The 24,896-nt window shown below is 39.9% G+C and overlaps 1 protein-coding gene across 2 annotated transcripts in view; it reads right to left on the reverse strand.

Annotated features, from left to right (window-relative positions):
* The window catches only part of HECW1 (HECT, C2 and WW domain containing E3 ubiquitin protein ligase 1), a gene marked incomplete at its 3' end in the record, with an annotated part of 297,921 nt that overhangs the window by 71,388 nt on the left and 201,637 nt on the right, over window positions 1-24,896 (reverse strand). For both annotated transcript variants that reach the window (XM_080917747.1, XM_080917746.1), the window contains exons 7-11: window positions 22,694-22,836; window positions 15,712-15,812; window positions 12,811-14,151; window positions 8,526-8,627; window positions 2,068-2,218 (exon numbers count right to left, since the gene is read on the reverse strand). In XM_080917747.1, the coding sequence (XP_080773873.1) occupies window positions 2,068-2,218; window positions 8,526-8,627; window positions 12,811-14,151; window positions 15,712-15,812; window positions 22,694-22,836 (1,838 nt within the window). The remainder of the gene's footprint in view (window positions 1-2,067; window positions 2,219-8,525; window positions 8,628-12,810; window positions 14,152-15,711; window positions 15,813-22,693; window positions 22,837-24,896) is intronic.

The raw sequence follows: 24,896 nt of genomic DNA on the forward strand, positions 1-24,896 counted from the left end.
AACTGTATTTGTCACTGCTGGTCTGGATATACAGGTGCCCTGTATGTGATGGACATAAATGAATGCAGTATTTATGCATTGGGAGGGGGATGTGCTGACATGTCCTCAGAAAACAGGCCTGCCTTCCACCTTTTACTGTCTTGGAGCCTCATGCTGTGTTTGTATCTGTCAACCTGGATTCACCAACAGAAACCTAGCATAGCTGTCCTCTGAGACCCACAGCCAAACATTAGACAGAGCTCTGGAAGTCTGGTGGAAGAGTTGGGGAAAAGGTTGAGGAACCCGGAAGAGATAGGGATTCCACAAGGAGACCAACAAAGTCTACTAACCTGGACACAAGGGGGGTCTAACAGACTGAACCACCAACCAAAGTCCATACAAAGGCTGGAACTAAGATGTGCCAGAATGGGTTGGTACTCAAGGTGTGCTTCCCCCTTATCAGTGGAGAAGGGGAGAGGAAGTGGGAGCTATCTGAAGGGAGTACCAGGATCAGGATGTAAAGTGAATAAATAAATTAACAGAAAAAGAAAAGAAATAAGCTGTGACTGAGAACCCTTTATGGTTCTTATTAATAATGACGTAGATGTTCAGCGACTAATGGCAAAATGGAAGGTAAATGTCTTCCAAATACTCAAGCAATAAAAGAATGCTCTGGCAACTTTCACTTAAAGCATAATCCTCTATATCTAGAATTCAGTGTTAATCAGGTATATGTATGTGTGTGTACACGTGTGTTTACTAGTTAGAGGCTGACACTGGTTTTCAACTAGCCTACTGTGCAGCGAGTTTCCTTACATCATCCTCTTTCCCACTTAGCTGTAGTGAACTCTCCAACTCCTCACTGTCCCTCATCTTTCTGAGCCCATTTTTAATTACACTCTTCCACTTCATTATTTCCCCTTCAACCTTCATATCACATGTGTTCTATGTGTTCTTAACAGGTCAAAAAGTCCATTTTTAAAAGATCCAGTTAAATATTAAAGGCTTTGCTATAAGTAAATATTCTCAAACTAGGTTTTTATTCCTTTCAGTCCCCTCAACCTTTTCTTTACCTTAACAAGACAGGATATGGATGCAATTCCAACTGAAATGAGCCCCATGCCTATAATTCTAGTAAGAAAAAGGATCTTATGTTTGCTTTGTCTGTAAATAATGAGAAAATGGACATGTTGCTGGCTTGAAGCCTCAGTGACTCAGCACCCTGGTTTCAACCCAAACACAAACTGTATCTGTGTAAGTCCAAGAGTGATGATATAGTTTCTACCCAAAATGATCCTGGAAGGACCTCTCTCTCTCTCTCTCTCTCTCTCTCTCTCTCTCTCTCTCTCTCTCTCTCTCTCTCTCTCTCTCTCTAGGATCTTGGCATGTTATCCAAGTTGGCCCTTGAACTTAAGACTCTCCTGCCTCAGCCCCCCAAATAGCTGGAAGTACACAGGTGAGCCAGCATAGGACACTTCAAAATTATTTTTAAGCATCTATTATTTTTTTCACGTATAAAGACTTTTGAAGAATTAGTGTTTAGGGGTGGGCAATGATTAGGAGATGAGGAAAAACTTTGTGGTGATGGGTGTACAGTGCCTGAGAGAGGAGGGCCAGCTCCATGATGGCGGGTGTACAGTAGAGATGAGACAAGGACTAAGTCTACCATGGCCTATGAGGCAATTTTTCTTTAAAACTTATATGAAAACTACCCTTGGAATGTTAACTATTTTGAGTTTGGTTATCTTTGGAAACATCCCATGATGGACACGAACTAGTCTTCTAAAATATGCTCACACGGGGATCCTTGCATCCTTGGTAAACGCCTTGGGAGATGGGGCCATAAAGAATTTCTGATTTCTGGCTTGTACCAGCAAGACCGTTAGAGGAACCCTATCTTTAAATGTCATTCAAACTTAATGTGCTTTCTGTCACCAGCTTCCAAACACAGGCTTCAAAATACTGGGAACAGCTTGCTTAACATACTTAGTTTTGTTCGGTTTCCTTACAGTGAGCAGGGAAGCAGAAGAGGAATGTTTCTCCATCCTTATCCAGCTCATAGGATCTCATTCCAAACCAATCACCAACCTTCTGTTAAGCTGCTCCATCTGGTGGACAGACCCGGATCTGATCATTCCATCTGGGGTCGGGGCCATTGTTGGTCGCTGCCAGGTGGTTGTGCGATTTACATGGTCCACATAAAAGACCCGTCCATGGCTGTCGATCCGAGCTTCCCAGTCTAATGTTTAATAATAGGACAAGAAAAGTCAAGAACGGACTACTGACCCACGTGTACATATTCCACTTCCAGGTCTTTTGAAGACAGAACTCACCAGTGACTCATGAAGATCCACCCATCCCTCTCGCCCTTGCCCTGTAGTGAGTGCCACGGCGCTAATCAGCTTCCCAGAAAGAAGCTAATATACTCAGATCCTCGGCTGTGATAACTGTGGTTCCTTGACTAGGACGTATGCTTAAATTTATTAGTGTCTAAAGAAAAGTTGCTTACTGTTTTAAAAATATTGCTGGCTATTCAGGAAATAGGTGCAGAAGACTGGGTAAATTCTGCAGTAGGTATTAGTGTTGTGACGTCAGAGAATCTGCTCTTTATCCAGGCTGACAGAAGGTGGCTAGGGGCAGTCACAGGTAGACCATGTGTTTAAACTCTCTTTAACCTAGTTCTGAAACATTGTACCTGCAACTTTGGAAGGCTTCTTTCTAATGATTTATTTAACTTTCTTTTATGTGCGTTGGTGTGTGGTGTCAGATCACTTGGAACTGGAATTACACACAGTTGTGAGCTGCTCTGTGGGTGCTGGGAATTGAACCTGGGTCTATTTGTAAGAGCAGACAGTGCTTTTAATCCACTGAGCCATCTCTCCAGCCCCAGAAGCTTCTTTCTAAACTGAGCAGGCTCAAGCAATTATATTTAATTTCAAGAGGATAAATGGAGGGCTGGAGAGATGGCTCAGCGGTTAAGAGCACTGACTGCTCTCCCAGAGGTCCTGAGTTCAAATCCCAGCAACCACATGGTGGCTCACAACCATCTGTAATGAAATCTGATGCCCTCTCTGGTGGTCTGAAGATAGTGACAGTGTACTCATATACATATAATAAATATATAAATCTTAAAAAAAAAAAGAGGATAAATGGAAGAATTGATAACTACAGTTTCAAAATATCCATGTGGTTAAATGTAAAACCACAGTAATTGAACAATACAACCATTATCAAGCTGAAGGGAAGAGAGGAAGGGAGGAAGTGAAGAAAATATATTTTAACTAAAACTATATTTAAAATGTGTAAAAGATAAAAAACCTAAATTATCATTTTTATTTTTGAGATAATAGTTACATTATTTTTCTCATTCCTTCTCCCAAACTCTCTCAAGTACTTCTTCTTGGTCTTTTTCAAAGTTATGGCCTCTTATCATTAGTTATTGTTATATAATGTATATGCATATATATATATGATAGATATATAACATTGTTGCTAAGTAGCCATCACAAGGCGGAGGTATAGATGATTAGAGGATGTACATGTAAGTTGAATTGAGTTAAAATCCATGAATAAACCCCTTAAAACTGAGAGTTAAGTGTGATTTATGTGTATCTGCACTAGGTATGTAAGAGCAATGATATACACTAATGAACAAAACCTCTGTGGTCCACACATAAAAGTGTGGTAGAGATAACACCAATATGGTATCACTCTGAAAATGCTAAAAATGTACTAAATATAATTTCAAAGGGAGGAAAACCATTTGGTTTAGGTGAGAGAAGACAGTTTTGGGACTGGTTCAGATGTTATCTTGAAAACTCATGAGTTAGGTAATAATATAGTGGCTCTCAAGTTTTAAATGGAAAATAAATTGGGCATCCTTATGGTTTTGTATGCATATGACCTTGTGTTTGAAAATATAATGTCATATGTTTAACCTAGAGAGTTGTCAATGACCAATCAAAGTCCAAATACCAGAAAATCTAAAGTTTAATGAATATGAGAGATGGAAGGAAAATGTAGTTGAATTACAGAAGTATCTCCTAAGGTTTCCCTAAAGTAGGCTATTAGGTAATTCAGATATCAGCTATTAGAAAAATAACCAATTTAGCAATGTTTTTACTATATATACTTGCAATTTTATAACTGCATAATTATGTTCTAAATGTTTAAAATTTCTGTTCTTTTAATTTCATGAAAATTATTAAACAATTAAACAAATTATTAAACAGTTTTTTTCATGAACTGTCATCCAATGAAGAATAAGAATTAACTTTTAAATATCACTGTGTTATTCAATTCAAGAGAGAAAAGTTCACTTACACTTGCTATAAACTAGGAGTTACAGCAAGTTCTAGGGACACAGTTCCCGACTCTAAGGGAAAGCAAGAATTTGTCTATTGGCTTCTCCATTGGCTTTGTAAATTATCCAAGGGGTTGGGGGACTGGAGAATTGAACATTGGTAACACAGTCTTAGTAAGTTTCAAATCTCTAAATCCCTTGTGGAAAGCATGTTCATCCAGACCCTAAGCTCTTTCATTAATACATTAAGTATCTGAAACACAGTGGTAATTATATATTCTTATAAACAGTCATTAAGTAATTAGATGAATTTGAGCATGTTTTCTGGATTTCTTTGTAGAGAATTTATTTTTACATATCTTATAAACAAAGAAACAACAATCAAATGGACCTTTACACCTCAGAATTATAAGGATCAAACACTGATACCAGGGATTGATTTAGACCCTTGAAAACAGAATCCATTCTACACGGAATTAACTGACAGTGGTGTGCAGGTCAGGTTGAGATTTTTAGGATAACATGAATTATTGAATACAAAATTATGTCTTCACAAGAACTGAAACACGTATTTATTATTGGATTGTGTGTTTAAGTATTTTAATCAATGCAATATCCTATTTGTGGATTTTTTTGAACTTTACAAATGTATCTAATTGCCTTTATCTCATCACTAGCTGACAATATCTCTACTACCCAAATCCCCTCTATAAAAGGTTTTTCTATTAGTCCAGGCTAAAACTGAGTCATTACTAATTCTTATTTTCCTCCCATGTCATCATACTCAATATGTTATCAAAGTTGTCTTCAAAATGTATTTTCAGATGTGACCATTCCTTAACAAGTCCCTTGCAGCCACCCTGATCCGAATCACCAATGACTTTTTATCTTGGACACTACAATAACATGCTGTATCTCATAGTCTTCTGTCTTTCCTCTGCAGTTTGCTCCCTGTACAACAACCAGAGGAAAACTTTTAAAACATGTGTTAGAAATACCACCTCCTTGCTAAAAACCCCGTGTTGTGTCCTTATTCGTTGAAGAAGGCAAACCTCTCTGGCAGTTTTCCACCTGTAGGTCTCGACAAACTTCTATCTCCCAAATATTTACATTATGATTCATAACAGTAGCAAAATACCAGTTAGGAAGTAGCCACAGAAATAATTTTATGGTGGAGGGTCACCGCAATAGGAGGCACCGTTTTAAAGGGTCAAAGCTTTAGGATGGTTGAGAATAATTCCAGCAACCTACAGAGCCCTAGGTTTGTACTGTTCCCCTTGACCATAATTATTAGCCGTGTTCTCTCTGCCTCAGTGGCTTCGGATGCATTGCTTTTACTCTCCAACCTCATCATCCTGTCTCCACTTAGAGCTTGACAGCTGCTACAACTGCTCTTTTTGCCTGTAAATATTTCCCTCAGCATTCATATGTGTAACTCCCCTGCTACAATCATACTGCCCTCTTAGGGAGGTTTGTTTAGACTTCCAGTTTTAAAACTGCAAACTGGTGTCTACTACACATGTGAAGACTCCTTCACCTACTCTTGTTTCCTCATTACATTTATCACTGGGCTCCCATTTCCATCTTATTGTTTATTATACACTTCCCAGACTAGCATGAGGGCTGCCGTCAGCCATTGTTCATGTTGGTTAGTTAAAGCAGCACCCACTACAGAGTATTCAGCAAATACTTGATGGATGAATGACTATCAGCAAGGAAGTCACTCATGTCCTCTTTGAGATCGCCTAACAAAATCTTGTTGTCAGAATTAATTATCAAATTTCTAATTAATTTCTAATATTTTCTTTGCTATATGGATAGAAAATTAAAGCCCATTTTGAGTCTTTTTAAATTGTTGAGAGTGGTTTATGCTAGGTAGTTATTTTTGAAGTGGTTTTACATCAAATTATTTATAATGCTTCTATTTTTAACTAGTTCTACTACTGTATGAATTGAAAATCAGGCTATATATACACATGTAGATAGGGTTTCTTTTGTGTGTGTGAGAAAGAGAATGTTTCTTGGAAGTTAACATGTTATGTATAAGTTTTCAAATAAATGCTAAGTAGGAAATAGATGAACTATGGTGGGTTTTTACTCTTTTCCCTTTTACTCATAAATCAGTATATAAATGAAGAAAAAAATCGAGCATCAAAAATTAAAGAAGACAATGTTTGGCTTGGCCTCTGAGAAATAAATGTGGTGATTCTTTAAGCTAGTGTATATATTAAGGACATTTATACACTGACCAAAGGCAACTTGAGAAGGAAAAGGTTTATTTAGCTTACAGGCTACATACGGTCCTTCATCTAGGGAAGTCGGGGTAGGTGTTCAAGGCAGGAGCTTGAACCAGAGAACTTAAAGAAACACTGCTTACTGACTTGCTTTGATTCTATACTGTTTTATGGCATCTAAGACAGAAGGTTAGGTGGGAAAGGGCTTTTTGGATGATTCTTCTGCATTGCAGAGGTACTACAGTTTTCAACCATTAATTTCCTCACTGTTAAAGTCTGACTAAATAGGGAGAAAAGTGGTATTACAGATGAATTCCTAAATATGCATGTCTCCTTTCGAAAACTAAAACTGCCTAATGCAAATCCCTGCAAATGTGTGAATTTGGGGAATACATTTGCATTTATAATAATTAAGGATTATCTTTATGTGAAAAAAATCTTGAATCCAAATAGAGAAGTTCCAAAATTCATAAGTACTCATTTGTCTTAAATGAGTTTGCAACACTCATAGCTTCATTTCCTTCTTCTAAATATTTTAGATAGAGTGATACTTAGTCCAAACTTAGTACTTAGCAGAAGAGGACATTAAAAGCTTTTATTTTGATGGATAATGAAACATAATATTTTAGAGATTAAATGAATTTACTAAATTCAAATGACTAAATAATATTAATTACATGGGACAGTTATTAGGATGAAGTGATAATAAATTTTAACCAAAAATAATAGTTTTTCTGGAAATGCCAAAGACTTACAGCAGGCATTTGGAATTTTTAATTCTTTGATGCAAGTTACAGTTAGAAAAGCATGATTTCTCAAAACACTATGGGTTAAATTTATTTTAATCTGTGGAGATACTTGTTAATAATGGATTCACTGGAGAAAAGTAGAGTTCTATTTTGAACTGAAAACTTTAAAATAGTAATTTTTATAATGGAAAGGCCAAAGAGGAGCAGAATCAGCTATGGGAGGAGATGGAGGAGATGTACAGAGGGTCAGGAAATTTAACAGAGGTGTGTAGCAATGGGGATGGGGAACTGGGGGTGCTAATCAGAAAGTCCCAGATGCCAGGAAAGCAAGAGCCTCCCAGGACCTCATGGGAATTACATAAACTGAAATATCCTCACAAAGGGGAGGGAGAACCTGTCGAGACCATATCCAGAGGTTAGGCATGCCCCCTCCCCCAGTTAAGGAATGGGGCCACCCACCCATTTCCAAAATTTTATCACAGCATTGCTTCTATCTAAAGGAAATATAGGGACAAAGAGTGGAGCAGAGACTGAAGGAAAGGCCATCCAGAGACTGCCCCACCTGGGAATCCATCCCACATGTAGACACCAAACCCAGACACTATTGCTGATACCAAGAAGTGTTTGCTGATAGGAGCCTGATACAGCTGTCTCTTGAGAGGCTCTGCCAGATCCTGACCAGTATAGATGGGGATCTTTGAAGTCAACCATCATCATAGGGACCCCAATGGTGGAGTTAGGTGAAGGAGTGAAGGAGTTGAAGGGGCCTTATGTGGTGTCAGTGGGAGGGGAGGCCCTTGGTCTTGTGAAGGCTTGATGCCCCAGTGTAGAGGAATGCCAGGGTGGTGAGGCAGGAGTGGAGAGAGAGCACCCTCATAGAAGTAGGGTAAGGGGGAGGGGATAGGAAATTTGTAGTGGGAACGGGGATAACAATTGAAATTTGAATAACTAAAATATTCAATAAAAAAAAAAAAAGAAAGGCCACAAACAAAAACTAGTGAGGTCTTGTAAAGAAATACTGTGTATTTTTGCCTCTCCCTCAGAAACTTAGGTATATTAACTTTTGGTTATCAACTCAATATCATATAATGAAACAGCTTGTTAAAAAAAGCAATTCTATAGTAGGTATATGTTGGTATTTAGTACCACTGCCAAATTATGGAACTTGAAAGAATTTTGGATGCTTGCATATGAATTCACACTGACCTGTTCAGACTGGATGGGAGGAGTTAAGCCATAGATTTGAAAACTAAAGCTTACTTGGTGGAAGAGGCTCATCGATTGTTGGGTAGTGATGATGTTCAGGCCTCAAGGAAGGAAGCTGGCTTATTGGCTGGGAATTATGGAGTATAGGACATTCACCTATGAACAAGATAGTCAAGACATTCATATGCATTGCTATGGCAATGTTATAAAAAACATGACTTTAAAACAAAGATCACTATAAGAAACAATAAATAAAATGGAAAAATCTAGTTTTTGTGTAAGTTTACCACAACCATGTCATATATGACACAAATTATTAAGGAAAAGGAAGAGAATAAAGAAGAAAAGCAGGAGAAAAAAGAGCAGGAGAAAGAAGAAGGAAGAGAAAGAGGAAAAAAGAGAGGAAGAGGAAAAATCCAAATATGTTTTGACTTGATCTATGCTAATACACTAATCAATACATGTGATCAGAGTCTGGTGCTGTAGCTACTTGAATTGTCTTGGTTAGAAGGTGATACCAGGAAGGAACACTAGGGAAAAACTTAAAAGCCTTATTTTATTCCAGTGAAGGAGATAGGCTTGTTTGAAGGGAGTGGAGTATTTATAAGGTCTCATAAAAGCTTTGTTGGATTATGGAAAATACACCTGATTGTATGGATTTGAGGGTTTCATAATTAATCAACAGAAGACTATCAAAAGACTTTTTTTTTCAGACTTAGAGGGGACTGAAAGTCTCAGATAATGTGTTTTCAAGATGAATCAAGGAATTGGTGGCCCAAGAATGTAAATTTCTTAAAAGGGACATTAGAAGATAAGATGTGGGGCGTGTCATGGGAAGTCTTGGTTAGTCCAGATAATATGGAGGAGGAGTCAGAAAAGCCAAACCATGCTCTGGAAAGATGAATGGATAGTAGACAAAGGCTGTAGATAAGAGGTAGGAAGACTGATACAAGGAAATCTGAAACAGAAGCGAGATAGACAGAAGGAAACCAGACAGATACAGAAAAATTATAGAAATAAATGTATCTATAGGTTTCATGATTCATTATTAAGTACATTGCTTCTACTGCTGTTAGTACAGACTTGTTATTATCAAACAAAATTCTGGAGCAGTATTTCTGTTTCACAATCTACTGCGGTGTGTAGATTGGCCACGTAAATTCTAGTAAATTATTCTGTTAATCCCTGGAGACCCAAAGAGGCTCAGAACACAGACAGCCCCGACCCAACTCTGTATTGTTTTCCTCCTGCCTCAGACTATGCTCACCCCCTGCAAATCAGAGGACAAAAGACATTTTCTTTTTCTTCCAGAACTATTGTCATGTATTCTACTAACCTTTGGGTCAAAATGGAGAGAAAGTAAAAAGTAATGGTCAAGATCTTTGAAAGATCTCAAATAGTAAACATTTTCCAAAACATCCATGCTTGGAAACAAATTCTTTCCCCATTGTACTTCTACAGACACAGTGGGAAATGAATTAGTAGAAAATTTTAGGTGGGCTTAGTTTAGTAGTTTGATTCCAAGAGATGACTAGCAACTAAAATAAAGATGTATTCAGAACAGAAGGTTCTTCTTAATATTAAAAATAGATTTTGTTCCTGGACATTCCCACCATTACTAAAATGCTCTGGTTATTTGAAGGTATCAGTAGAAATCAAGGAAGCTACTCCCCAGGTAAGCACAGAACTCATGTGGAGAAGCGGATGTTTCAAACACAGGTATTGTGGGGAAGTGGCTATGGCACTCACATTAATTTTCAAAAGTATTTAGGTTTAAAAAACTAAAAAAAGGAAACAATGGTATAGCTGTTACATCACCAGCTGCTGTACTTTAAACTTGTTTCTTAAAAATACACAACAACAACAACCTTACCTCATTGTAATTTAACTCAACCACACATGGTAATTGTTCCTCCAAGTCTGTAGAAATATAATACTGTTGCTTGGTGGAAACACACCCACCAACTTGTGAACCCTAAGAAACTTCGAGGATGTGGCAGATGCTTGGTGGCGGCTGACTGAGTGACACATGAAGACAGCTCTTTTCTGTACTAGGGCCAGCTCCACATCATCACTGTTGTGCCAAATTAAGTGCTCAGAATATTCAAGAAGGGATAATATTTCTCAATGAAAAATAAGAGAGTCTTTGAATTCATTTGGATGATAGCCAACATGACCAAATTGTAGGAGAAACAAGCATGAAAGAGACTTCCTGCAAAGTCTGTGTCTGCGAACACTATTGACTGGTTGGAATTTCAGTGTTGTAGGAAGGACAGGATGTTGCAGGTCCAAAGCCGAATTACAATTCACGTTGGGGTAATTACTATTCAGCTATTAACTGCCACCCCTCACCCTGACTCTATGTAAGACCTATGCCACTAGTAGATAAGGCTGGCCCAACATTCAGACAGATGAAAGAACAAAACACTTTTAGAATGAATAACCTTGACAACACTCTAGTTTTTCACCAGCTAAGGGGTTAAGAGCATCATCACATGGCATCTAAGGCCTGTAGCTGAGGTTTCTCCTCTGGGCTGCAGCTACCTTCTCACTGTATCCACCAATGATATTTTAAAGCATTCTATTTATGACGATTTTTATTCTGTTTCTATAGAAACTTCAGGGAAATGCCTAGGAACCTAGAATTTAAGGTAACCTAAAACTGTGCTCCCAGGATCCTAGGTCATATTTGGCTCCAGAATGAAGAAGTAACTCTTATTCCCTTTTCATTGAAAGCTATATATTTGTGTCAACATAAACTACCATGATACTTTTTGGAGCAAAGTGGTTAGCATTTAATTGTGTGTAAATTTCCTTGGCTAACATGGTGAGGCTAGATTCAGAGGGTGGTTCCTTTTATGTAATTTAAACAGTTTTTTTTGCTTATCTCATTTTAGGAGAAGCAGAGTAGGCTCCTGTTTCATCTCATTCAACTTTTCTGTTTATTCCTTGAGGTCAATGCTACAGTTCTACCCATTCGGCTTACAAGGAAGCCGAGATGGAGCACAGTTGTGTCTTTGTGAGGAGGTGGTAAATGGCCTAACTCACAACCACACGACTCTGCTCCTTTCATTTGTCTGCAAGTATTTTTTTTTCTTTAGATAAATACTCTAAACTGTGATTTAAGTAAAAGTTTTATAGAAGGAAAAGAAAGGAAATGTTGACAAGAAATACTGGTTTAATAAGTATCAGTCTGGATTTACATAGAAGGAGTAATTGATTTTAAAACTAAATATGGCTGCCTTTCGATTAGAATTTTATTTGAAATGTGAGAAGAGAATTTGTGCATTTATATTGTAACTGGACTGGTAGAAATGAAGATATTCTAGAGAGATGCTGTGTCTCTCAATCTGACCAATAGACTATTTATACAACCGGCTGAAGAAAATTGAAATTTCCCAGGAATCTCCTGTTTGGAGATTAAAAAGGCTGAGAGCTGTTGCCAGTCAGAAATAGAGACTTCTGGGAGATTTCAAATAGTCGTCCCAACTAGTCAGACAATCCTTCAGGGAAAGTCAGCAGACATGGTGATGAGGGAGATGGTGGTGTGGGTGGGAGACCCGGACAATGAACCTGATGTCTACCAAGAAAACTTTTAGTTCTTTTCTGTGACAAGCTCCTGTTTCTGCTTTTTGTGACTTGTGGTGTGTTTAGTTAGTGGAGCCTTGCTTGTTAGCGATGCCAGGGTCCAGGCTCAAACTTGAATGACTCTGGTTGGTTATGCTGTTTTTCCTTTCCATTAGCTAAAATAGCCCAAATGAACAGAACCAACGATTATAACAGGAACTGAGGCGGTAGGAAAAAGAAAAGAAGATATGTAGTCTACCCATCTGCGGAGAGCATTGCCATTGTTGCCAATGCCAGTGCTTCTGGAGAAACTGGAGGAGTGGCCCCCAGAACCCCGAGAGTGTGCAGGGAGCCGGGGAATCCTTGTTCTTCAACTAATATCCGTATCTATCACTGATCTTTAATGTGTTTTAGGAAGTCAATATATTTGCTACCTAATGCTCATGATCGTTTGATGGTTATATCACTTGATACTATTGTTTAACTGTGGGGTTGCTGTCAAGACCAGAAAGCTAACTTACAGCAACTACTTCTGGTCATTAGTCAAAAGTATACACACAGGTAGGTAGCTGCTTACATCCTACTGGATATATTTTTTGGTGTGAATTTGAGACATGTGTCAGAGATTCACACGCCTAGACAACTGCTTGAATACCTATATACACTGTCCAGGGTACCCCTTTCTGGAATGGTCCCACCACCAACCATATGGGGAGACCTGTGTCCTATAATTGTAGTGGTCCTATGATCGCTGTCTGGTTTGCAGTCTAACCTTCTCTCCTATTGCTAGGACCTGCCATGGGGGACTCCAGACCTTCAGCAGTTCTTGCTGCATTCCCACCAGGGGCAGCCAGTTCATCCGGCCAAGGCCCAGCCCCATTTGTAGACTCGGGATCTAGCTCTGGGCTTTGCACCGAGTCAGGTACCGACTCGAATGCGCTGTTTTCCTCCTCCTCGTCCTCTTGTGAAGAAAAGACTGTGCTCTCAGAGATTTTGGCGCTGTCCACCGAGGAGAAGCGTGTGTGGCTGGCAAAGCGATTGTTGCCATTGTAGCAGGAGCTGCTGTAGCAGGAGCTACTGTAGCAGGAACTGCTGTAGCAGGACGTGCTATAGCAGGAGGGGCTGCAGCATGAAGCATCACAGCCCTCACAACTGTGGTCTGCTCCCTGCTGGGGGCTCGAGTCACTCTCACTCCCGGTGCTGGGGTGAGCTTCACCATCTTGGCCAGCACCAGTGCTTTTGGATAAACTGGAGAAATGGCCCCCGGAGCAGTCAGAGGGTGCCATACATAGAGTAGCCCCGTCGTTCTCGCCGTCTTCCATGGACTGCGGGTCAGCAGCTATTGTGTCCACCTCGCTGAGCCCATCCTTCTCTGAGGACTCCCTGAGGGTGGACTCCTCCTCTAAGCCATCCTCCTCCTCTGTGGTACTTCCTCTCTGGGCCGAGGGCATACTGTGCAGCAGGGTGTGGATGCGGATGTAGTGGGTCCTTGGAGTCTCAGCATCTCCACAGGCAGATGCAATCACGGTCTCTAGCTCGGAAACAGGTAGGGAACATGGTCTACTTTTTTTTCTCACGGAGGCCCTCAGCTCCAGTCCAGGCTGTCCTTGCTCCAGGGTAGGAACATCCTCTTCCTCCTCCTCCTCTTTCCCCTTCTCCTGCATCTCTTCCTCTCTGGCTCCATTTTCTGGTATTGTTTCCTCTTCTACCTTGCTGCCTAGAACTGTACTGTCTTCTGGCAACAGCGAGGGTGGCCAATCCTCATTCAGGGGAAGTCCCTCGGCCACTTCTTCTGCACTCATTGTGGGCTGGGTGTCGTGTTGCTCTGTGTCCTGAAGTTCCCCAACCTCTTCAGGTCCTTCAGAGAACTCCCTACCATCTCTAGCCCCCATAACACCCGCAGCTTCCTCAACGGGCGCGGCATGCTCCTGGTTTTGGTTTTCCGAGCTGCTTACTCCATTCCCTTCACTTGGTGACTCCGGCTTCACATCCTTGCAGAATTCTGCAGCATCACCAGGAAGCTCCCCATTGCTGGTTTTCGCCACACTATTCACGGTGCTATCCTGCATTTCTACTGACTCAGGCTCAGCACCCAGAGAGATCTCTTCATCATCTGTGGGAAAGAAGAAAACGATGTCATCCTTTTCAGAAGAGCAATGGGGGCTGGTGCTCTGTGTACGCACATGTAAAACATGGTAAAGAATCTCTAATATAGGAAACTGGATGTGAGCTGATGAATGTTTCTTGATTGCTTCTGAAAAATTACTTCTTTAATGAGTGCTATTTATGTTGATAACTTCATTATTATTTATTTTAATAAATAATTAATATTTGTTACTATTATTAACTTTCAGATGGTCTGCTATTTTACAGTTCTCTTTTAAGGGACTTCTAAGAAAAAAAAATTAATATCCCAACCTAGCTTTACCCTACCTCAGAGATCAACAATGTTTGTTACATATAGTGACTTTCAGAGATGAAGAGGGCAGTATTGTTTATAATTTCTTAACATCCTTAAGCAAGTTAATTGTACTTGCTTAAATGATTTCCCACAGATCATCCTGAAAGAAGATGGAACGCCTAAGCCAGGGTCTTTAGCTGCAACAAAGAAGCAAAGGATTGGGCTACACTGATAATCATCTACAGTACCGAACAGTCAGAAACCAAGGTTTCCAACCACATTACCTTTCAAGGAGGTATGTTTAACTCTGTTAATGTTTAACAGTTAACATGGTTTATCTCTACCTTTCTTGTCTGGAAATACACCAGATTGGTATTGGACTTCAAATGCACCAGTACAATTCCCTATTTGGAGAAAATGATCTCTCTGCTAAAATGTGAAGCTTTAATCCATTTTTATATGCACACATAGATGAGCCAGTCTAAGAATGAACATGACAGGAGAGAGCAAAAATATTTCCTTACAATCTAGTGTATACTGGAGCTTAGTGACTGGATGGTGATATACTTCAGGCTCTGAGTTGTCAGAGGCTTCATTAACTTTAAGAGTAACTCATATACTTGGCTCAGGAGGACTTAATATTTTTCGACATGAGTTGCATTTTAGTATGGGTGCTGTAGAAGAATAGAAAAGGATTACCAGGTATCTTCTCATCAATACTATTTGGAAATATGGTTTAATATGGAAAACAGAATGTAGAATGGTTCTGAAAATTTCTCTTCATAATCTTTATTTTCTGTGTAATTGTCTAACTGCAGTTATTCAACAATAGGTCAGGTTTTTTTTTTTTTTTTTTTTTTTTTTAGCTCATAGCCAATCTATAACTAGTTACTAGGTACAAAGAGATGATTAACATTCATGTGTTTTATCATTCATCCATTTGCTCATGTATAGAATGACTTAACAGCTTTCCGCATCTCCTATATATTCTGGTAACAAAATAACAAGACACAGTTTTGTATCACATTATTGACCTCTATTCTACTGTGTAACCATCTATCTTTGGACTGTGGTGAAGAGGCATCTTTTAATCAAGGAGGCAATCCTGGCTTCTAAAATAGATCACTGGTTTCTGGGACTCAGCCGGAGAACACAGAGAACTACACAGCCCATGACGTGATTGGCGAGAGCCGTGGCTATTTGTGCTTCAGAGAAAAGAACCGCACCAGGACAGTGGCCTCGAACGAGACATGAAGATCATGCTGAAAGTACCTGCATGGATGGAGGATGTGATCTCAAATCGGAACTGCAGCTGTCCACTCACATGGTCTGTTGGAAGCCTGCGGCCAAGTGTGTAGCTGACCACCCTATCCCTAGAAGGAAATAGGCACCATCACGGATTCTGTAGAAACCTTTCTTGCTGATGACCACACTGCATTTTCTACACAGCTGGTGGGACAGGCAATCTCAAAGAAGCCACTATAACATGGAGTTGAGGTCCCTCAGGGGCCCCATCTTAAGGCATGTATGTAGGATAAGTAAAGAAATCCTTATCAAATATCCTAACTCAAGGGTCAGAAAACTTACAGCTTATATTTAGTTATCAAGTTTTTACATTTTGACATGACTATGAGCTCTGGTAAAACCAAACCAAACAAAACAAAACACAAAAATAGTAAATTGTGTGTAATTCAAATTTAAGTGTCTATCAACACCGTTTTATTGGAACACATCTGTGCTTATTAGCTTACACATTGCCTGTGGCTATTTTCTGCCACAGTGAAAAAGTTGAACAGTTTAGACAGAGACTTGTGACCTGTAAATCCTAAAATATTACTCCTTTGGCAGGCTAAGTTTGAGAATCCGTGTTGTATGGAAGGTGAAGGAAAAAATTATGTGTCTCTGCTTGATCTTCGTATGGACATTCTTGCTTCCAAATAGTCCCTGGTCATAGATGTGGCCGAATAGGCTGGAGGAACATATGTAACGTATGAGGATGGTGCCGTTTTAGCTACTGGAGAGCCCGTGCTGAGCTATGGAAACCCCCTAGAGGATGGAGCAAGCACAAGACTTGTGACTGTGTTCGCTGATCTTTGACTGCCAGTTACACCAAGTATTGTGACACATATTGACTCTTCTGGATTCTGGTGTTGAACCCATTCAAAGTACCTTTTAACTTACTGAAATAGACTCTGTACATGGAGAAGTTAATCTTAATCTGGAGTTCTAATGATATATTTCCACTGGCAATACAGTTTTTTTTTTTTTTTTTTTTTTTTTTTTTTTTTAAAGTAGCTGCCTGCTACCTTAGCTGATTTGGGGACAGTACTTCTTTGGGGACAGTACTTTTTTGGGGACAGTACTTGTTTGGGGACAGTACTTCTTTGGGGACAGTACTTTTTTTGGGTACAGTACTTCTTTGGGGACAGTACTTCCTTGTGTTGTCCAGATACAAACAACAAAGGCAAAGCCCATGGCTGGTTATTTACCCTATAGTCTCCACATTAGTTCACTTACGATATTCAAATGAAAACATAAATCATATGATGTCAATATTAGAAGATTTCTTAGAAAGAACTGCCATTATGAAATAAACAATATGGTCTACTGATCTACAAATTTAATATTTTTTCTTGATTAAGGCATGACATAATGTTTATCATCAGAGTTTGTTAATGAAAACAGTACGTTGAGACATAATATGATGAACCACAAAGTTCTGTCAATTTAGAAAGGAGTGATATTGATCAATATTTTGAAGTATGTTTTCTATGATTATAAGAAATACTTTCTGAATCTAAAGCTTAATTGTAATGAGAGCTAAAGATGATTACATGGCAACAATGGAAATTAAGTTCACTGTAGTTTGCACTTACCTTCTACAATTTCCTTTCTTTGTTTTCAATAATTTGAAACCAAACAGGGTTTTAGTCCCTGCCATGTAAAAGTGCTGGAGTTGTGTCCTGTGGGTAAAGTCTGTATGTTCTCACAGGACTCGCTTTTGACACCTTACAACTAGATAGAAAATACTGCCTTTAACACCTTACAACTAGAGAGAGAATAAGGAAAGAGCAGCAAATAATGATTCAGGTTGTCAGGGACAATTCCAAAGTGAAGATTAGAGTTGAATTTAGAGGCCTAAGGCAATTTAAAGATAGTGCTACATTTTGAGGAATGAAGAGAGAACTAGAAATTGTGTGTGTCTGTGTATGTGTGTGTTGTGTGTGTGTGTTGTGTGTGTGTTGTGTGTGTGTTGTGTGTGTGTGTGTATGTGTGTGTGTTGTGTGTGTGTGTGTTGTGTATGTCTGTGTATGTGTGTGTGTGTTGTGTGTGTGTTGTGTATGTGTGTGTGTGTTTTGTATGTGTGTATATGTGTGTGTGTGTGTGTGTGTGTGTGTGTTGTGTGTATACCCTGGGTTGTACCATGGCTCAAGGCAAATTACTGCTGCTTCATGGCCATAGTCCAGTAATTTGTTTCTATGCACATTGCACATCTCCACAATGGGCAGAACTACAGAAGTGGTCTCTACAGGTAATGGATGGTACACACCTTGAAAGAGGAGGCAAGGCAGCAGGAGGAAGTGGAGGATTAGAAGTTGGAGAACTTCCAAACCCAATAGAGTAAGTGTATTATCCCATCAGGTGGTGAAAAGTAATGCCACAAAGACTTATTGTTGCTCCTTCTCATCCATACCGCCCCTTCCTACAAGTTGCAGGAGCACTAGGAAAACCAAACTTTCTTGCTCAGGTTTGGGGAGACCCTCTTCTACTTCAATTGGTTTTATTGTTTGTTTTTGATGTTCTTTTTTGTCTTGTTTTGTTTCTTGTTAGTTTTGTTTGGTTTTGTTTTGCTACCTAGTAGACATTCATCTACAGTGAAGGGCAAGGGATTGTAGGATGATACTATAAAAGGACTTAGCATAGGGAAGTAGACAAGTCCTCTCTGTGGCTGTAATGGGCCAGAGTTCAGCCCAGCAGGGAGCAACTGAGTATCTGTTAGGCAGATGTGAGTGCACTGTTAAGAGTATCAGACATCTTACCAAACCCCACTTTTTGTCCCCTTGGCCCACACCTGGCAGAGCATTTAGCAGTGTGAGTATAGGACAGGAATGAAGAGTAAAATATCAACAAACTAGATAGTCGGTTGCATGGAGCCTGTCTTGGGGACAGGTTGGGGACAGGTTGTACTTGGTCTTGGAGAGAGGCAAATGTGAACTTAACCTTTGTTTAATCCCTTACATGTTTCACTTTCTTATATGGAGAAGAGATAATGCTTAAGTTATAGAGCTGTTATGAAAACCAAATGGAAAGACAAAGGTCACAAGCAACACTATTTCCTTTGAAATTCTTATTACGTGCCAGTGATAATGTTAGGCATAATATGCCACGGTATTGTTTGTTTAGTTTCTATAAACATGAAAGGAGTGGAAACTTTGTGGCAGTAGCTTTATATATGTCAACTTCCTTTGGCTTGAGAATTAATGGGCTCCTTATGTGCACAAACCCATATAAATAACATATATATATATATATATATATATATATATATATATATATCATATATATATTATATATATGCTGTCAGTTACTAAACAAATCTTTAGAGAACTTAATTAAAATACCCCAAAAGGCTGCTTAGTATTTTTTATTCTTTGATATCTCTCTATAAGTCATATCATATTAATGATATAATTATAGCCAAAGACCTATGCTAATATTTTCAAATATAGTATTATCTAAGTAAATACACATTATACAAAGAGAAGATCTGATCATAGTTCATTTTAATAAAACCATGAGTCATATGAATGTAAAATATTTAAAACACAAAAGCATATTCTGGTAGGCAATTGACTGCTGCAACCAACGTAATTGCTGTCATTCTGTGAAAATTCATGCTTTCAAATTTTCATCTAAAATTTTCTGTAATATTTTGAGAAATGTTCTTCAAGAAACATAGTATTTCACCTTGGTATAGAAGTGTAGTATGTGGTTAAATCCTACATTCAAGACAGGTGAAGAAATGAAATACTTTCCACAGACCCGCGTTTTAAGACATTTTCCCTTGGGCAAGAATTTCCTCTTTCCTTTTGAGACAGTTCCTTTCTTACTGCTGAGAATCTCAGGCCAGACCTAGATAAATTGTTCTCAGTACGCTCAGGGGTACCGGATCTGAGCATAGCCCCAGCCCATCTTGGGATGACCTGATGGTCTTGTCTGTGCTAGAATCTCTCTGGTTATTGATGACGCCCTCCCACCAGGACAGTTAATAATAGGGGCAGTTAATAATCCCATTCTCACCCATGGGTCTGTCTTTGCTGCCCCATCCTTACTTACTGAGACATCTTGGTGTAATTCACAGTAAGCAGAAAGCAATATCTCTACATGGCCACTAAACTACCACTGTAAAAGAACTCTCTTGCTAGCAATCTGAGTGTAGGCTTCCCCTTCCTTCCTTCCACATGGCCACTGCAGCCTCTGGTTTGCCTTGAGAAAAGTGGGTCTGGCCTCACGCCTTGCATTCTACCAGGGACTCTCTGTCTGTGAGACTTGGTTCCCCACGCACTTATACTTATGCATTCCCTCTCTTGCAAGGGGCTTCAGCTCTCTGCTCATCAAAGCTGCCACTGAGCCCAGCCAGCCTACCTGCTCCGCTTGCAGCTACGAGAAAATCAGCTTTGGTCCTTCCCTCCCTAACTGCTCCGGTCCGTTGCTGTCCACACTGTCTCCTTTGACCACTCTGAGCACTATTATAGTTCTGTTCGGGCCCACTACAGCCTCGAGCAAAACAGGTTTCGCTCTGTCCGAGAAGTCGTTTCTCCTACACGTGTGCCTATGCTTGTTCATGCACACACATGCCTGTGTATGCGACAAGAATAGCGTGCACATTGCTGGGATATGGGACATGCTACCTCGGATGCTTTTGTTCTGCCCACCGTGGGGTGGGAAAGCGCCAACTGGAAGCACTGGTCAGGGGCTTCTAGCTTCCAGGAGAAAGCTTCACCCCACCTGCCTGGGTCCTAGCTTTTCGGGCCACAGAACCATCGCTGCCCCTTGACACCGTTGTCACTGCCGCTGCTGCCACCACTGCCAGCTTTCTTATTTCTTTCTATTCTGGTCTACACCAACTCTAAGCCAAGTTTTACCTCTATGAATACAAAGCCAAATATTTCTCTGTTAATACAAAATGTGTTTTTCTCCACTTACACAACCTGTCAAAGTTACTTAAGATTTTCATCCCTATCCTGTCTTGATAAATAATGATTTTTTTGCTACTGCCATTGAATTATGGTGACCTCTATTCAGATATGACCAATTGATGTAGCCCTCAATCTTGTCAGAAGTCTAATTATTATATCTAAGTTTATGACAGCCAGAATCTCTCGAAATCTAACATTTCACCCCCATGAGGTCTCAGAACGTATGGACAGAGCTTCAGGAGTCTGCCTGGGTTATGACATGATAACCACCGAGAAACACAGTGGACAAAACTGGGTATCTTCATAGTCAAACAATTTATCTAAATAAAGGTTAGTCATTTCTCATGCCACACATATCCATTCCACAGAGAAAAAGCCCTGTGTCTTCTGGGCCTGAAAGCCAGACTGACTCCACCCAAGTTGCCATGAAGCACAGAGACCACAGGGAACTGTTGCCTAGTGGACTCTGTCACTTTTGAAATAATATATGAGTGCTAGATTATAATCTATTCTTCCCCAGATTTCTGAGTACCTTTACAGTTAAGGTAACTGTAGCTTGACAGCTAGAAAACAGACTAACTAAACTCAGTTTCAGATGTGAGCTTTCATTGTTATAATCAGTTACTTCCTCCCTAAACTTGGGTTCCATTGATTAAATGCTTCATATTTCCTCTTCTTGCTATACCTCTGTCCTAACATTATTCAAGTTCTTATAAATTTGCCTAACTCTGATGAAACTTTCCACTATACGACCCAACTATATAATCACAAATTCTTGTTACTTCTGTTCCATAATAGGCCCATCCTAAAGACTGTTTATGTTATGAACTCATATTATTATCTCTTGTAAATTTATAAGCTATAGGAAACCCACTCAGATCTACCTCTCATGGACCAAATAGACTCCACCCAGATAAGTACATCTGCCCAAAGTTTCTATTTACTCCTATTCCAGAAGGTGAGATTCCTCTGGGTTTCAAATGTACATCTAAGAAAAGAAATTTCTTTCCCAAAGGCACTTAATCTTACTTTCTACCTGTAATAAATATGTATGTGTATTTCAGAATCTTGTCAACTTCAGATGACTACATCTAAGACAGTTCTAAGAAGCGACCTCCAGATGCTCCAACCGTCTCTCACAGATACAGACATTTCTTCTATTGGACCTGTTCTTTCTGACCTATCCTCAGATGATTCCACAGACCCGAAACAACAAGGAAACAGCCAACTCTTAGACTGGACAAACATCCCCATACCCACTTTCCTAGGATCCCTAGAGACATGTTGCCCCCAAAGCAAGGAGGAAGTAGTCAGAGATCACAATCTCCCTATTCCTGTTCCACCGCTGCTTCTTCCAAATTTTTCTTTTTAAATTAAACAAAAATGGGGAAATGTTAACATTTTGTCTAGGCTCCTCCCCAGAGTTACCTGGTAACAGCTATGTATGCTCTGCCCCACAGTTGCTTGGCAACTGCCAGGTATGCCTGCCTCACTATAAAAGGGGCTGTTTGCCCCCTCTTACTCTCTTGATTTCTTGCTTCTATCTTGTTCTTGCTCTTTCCTTCCTGCTTCTGCCCTCTCCCCATTCTGCCCCCCCCCCTCTCTCCATGTGCTATGGCCAGTCTCTACTTCTCTCTCTCTCTCTCTCTCTCTCTCTCTCTCTCTCTCTCTCTCTCTCTCTCTCTCCCTTCCTCTGCTTCTACTACCCACTTGACTTCCCTTCCCATGCACTGAATAAATGGTTCTATACTATACTACCATGTGGCTGGTCCCTCAGGGGGAAGGGATGCCTCAGCACTGGCTCGCAGAGGCACTCCCTCCCCCAGTACCTCACCACACCCCTATAGAACATATCTTCTCTCTCTTTATCTTTTCATAAACACATGAAGAGGATTTAACTGAACACCATGGCCCAGGAAACATTATTGGTGGGAAAAGACGCAAAACTAGAAACCATTTTAGTTGTTCTTTCCTCAGACTTTGTGACGGCAGCTTACAAGCCTTCTTGAGCTTGGCCCGTGGATGAAAGCACAGCCACCCCAGTCACAGTTTACCCTATGGCGTGTCTCTCCAGCAGCCTCTGAACAGGCATTGACAGCTTTCCCAAGAAACGCTTGATGATGGGACGACTCTTGGCAAACTTGTCCTTCACTTCAATTTCCAGCACATCCGTAGGCAGAGACACAAAGCTGAAATGCTGCAACGAGAAACCAAATAGTATTAACTAACTGAGAGTCCAGGGGCTCGGCGGTTCCAGTTTGTGTGCCTCGGCCTTAGAAGTGCTCTGAGACCTGCTTTTAACAAGCGAGGGATGAAAATCGCACGATCCCTTAGATATTAAAAAACAACCATGACCCTGAAGCTCAGAACACTGCAGAAAATAAAGTGGGAAGTATGTAAGACTTGAGAGGTAGGATAGAAGGTTGTGAAATACTATTCTCTAGACTTGATATAACCACGAAAATCGTTATCTTATAACAATGGTGGTTACCTTCACCAGGCCAAAACAAGACAAGGTATATCAACAATCATGGAAGTAGGAAGGACTTGCGGGATTATGCCCTTGACTGCTGAACTTTCAGCTATTGGTGGATTCTGAGAGAGGGAGGGTCATTGCTTCCTGTTGTCCATTCTCTTCTGGTCATACCAGGCTGCAACAGACAGCTCCCGTGGTCACAGCAATAACCCTTGTTAAAACCATGGATAGGAAAGTAAAAATCAATAGGTTTTGATTTTATATCAAATAAATCAAGATATCAAAAAAATCTCACAAGCAGATTTGTGAGAGGGAGAGGGGTTGGGCATGGGTGGTAGGGTTGGAGGTGATAGAAACTGAGAGGGCTCAATATGCACTGTGTGTATGTAGAATTGTATAAGATCAAATTTTGATTAGATAAAAAAGTAGAGTTAATTTTTGAGATTCAAATAAAATCAGCACAAATTAAAAAGAAGCAATCATCAAAGCCTCACAGATTAGAAATGGGAAAGACTAATGAGAGACACTTGCCTTGGGGCAGGGACAGAAGGAGATTTAAGGAGGGAGAGAGAAGGGATAATTAACTAAAGATGCTTGAAAGAGAAAAGTGTTATAGTGGCACATACATCCTGATAGTAACCAACTGCCACCTAACTGAATTTAAAGCCCTCTCATTAGGAAGGAATTCGTGCCTCATAATGAAAACTTAGCTAACTACGGGGGAAATGTGACACCACCACCACTACCTTCCCTTCTTTCTCCTCTTCATCTTCCTCCTTTTGTTTTCTTAAACCAGTATCCTGTCTAACTGCATTCTAAAGACAATGCTGCCATAAAAATGGGCTAGAAGAAGGCCTGTAAAGTGTTTTCTTAGATAGTAATTGATGTTGGAGGTCCCAGCTCATTGTCAGTTGTGTTATTCCTGGGCTGGTGGTTCCAGGCAGAGCATCCAATGAGGAACAAGCCAGGAAGCAGCACCCCCCCCCATGGTGTCTATTTCAGTTCCTGTTTCCAAGTTCCAGCCTTGAGCTCCTGTTTTGACTTCATTGGTTAGTGAACTGACATCTGAACACTGTGAGCTGGAAGAAACCCTTTCAACTTCAAGCTCTCTTTGACTTGGTGTTTAATCATAGCAGTAGAAACCTAACTAAGATGCAGGTTCTACATGATTTAGAAAGTATTTTCTAACATGTTTATGGGTATGAGAAAAGGTGACTCTAGAGATGGTTGTATGTTCATTTATTTGTAACACATCATAAATATATGAAAGCCAGAGAAATAATTTTATTTGTGTGCTTGTTTTAATAAGTTCTACCTTCTTAAAATTAGTTTAAAATTAGTTCTTTAAGAATTTTATAGAATATATGTTGATCATATCCATCCTTCTTCCCATATTATCAGTTCTACCTTCTACCATAACTTTATGTCTTCATTTTTACAGCCTATCAAGTCCAATGTGTGTATCCAATGGGCTGTTGAACATGTGGCCAAGTTACCATGGACTACACTCTTTAAGAAAACTGATTTTCTCTCCACTGGTTATCACCTGAAAATAACTCCTTGGCTCATGTTGAACCTCATCAATACGTCCTCCTTGTTCATGCTAGAATTGGATCTGGTTTGATTTTGCACTGTTCTTGTGTATACTATGAGTTCATATGCGTTGCACGTATGTCTGGAAGATGCTGTTCATCTAGTGCCCCTTTCTCTTCTGCTCTTTCTGCCTCTTCTTCCACAAAACCCTGGGCCCTGGGCAGAGGGATGTGATATGGAAAGACTAT

The sequence above is a fragment of the Micromys minutus genome (genome assembly GCF_963924665.1).
Source record: "Micromys minutus genome assembly, chromosome: 6".
In the NCBI taxonomy this organism is placed as follows: domain Eukaryota; kingdom Metazoa; phylum Chordata; class Mammalia; order Rodentia; family Muridae; genus Micromys; species Micromys minutus.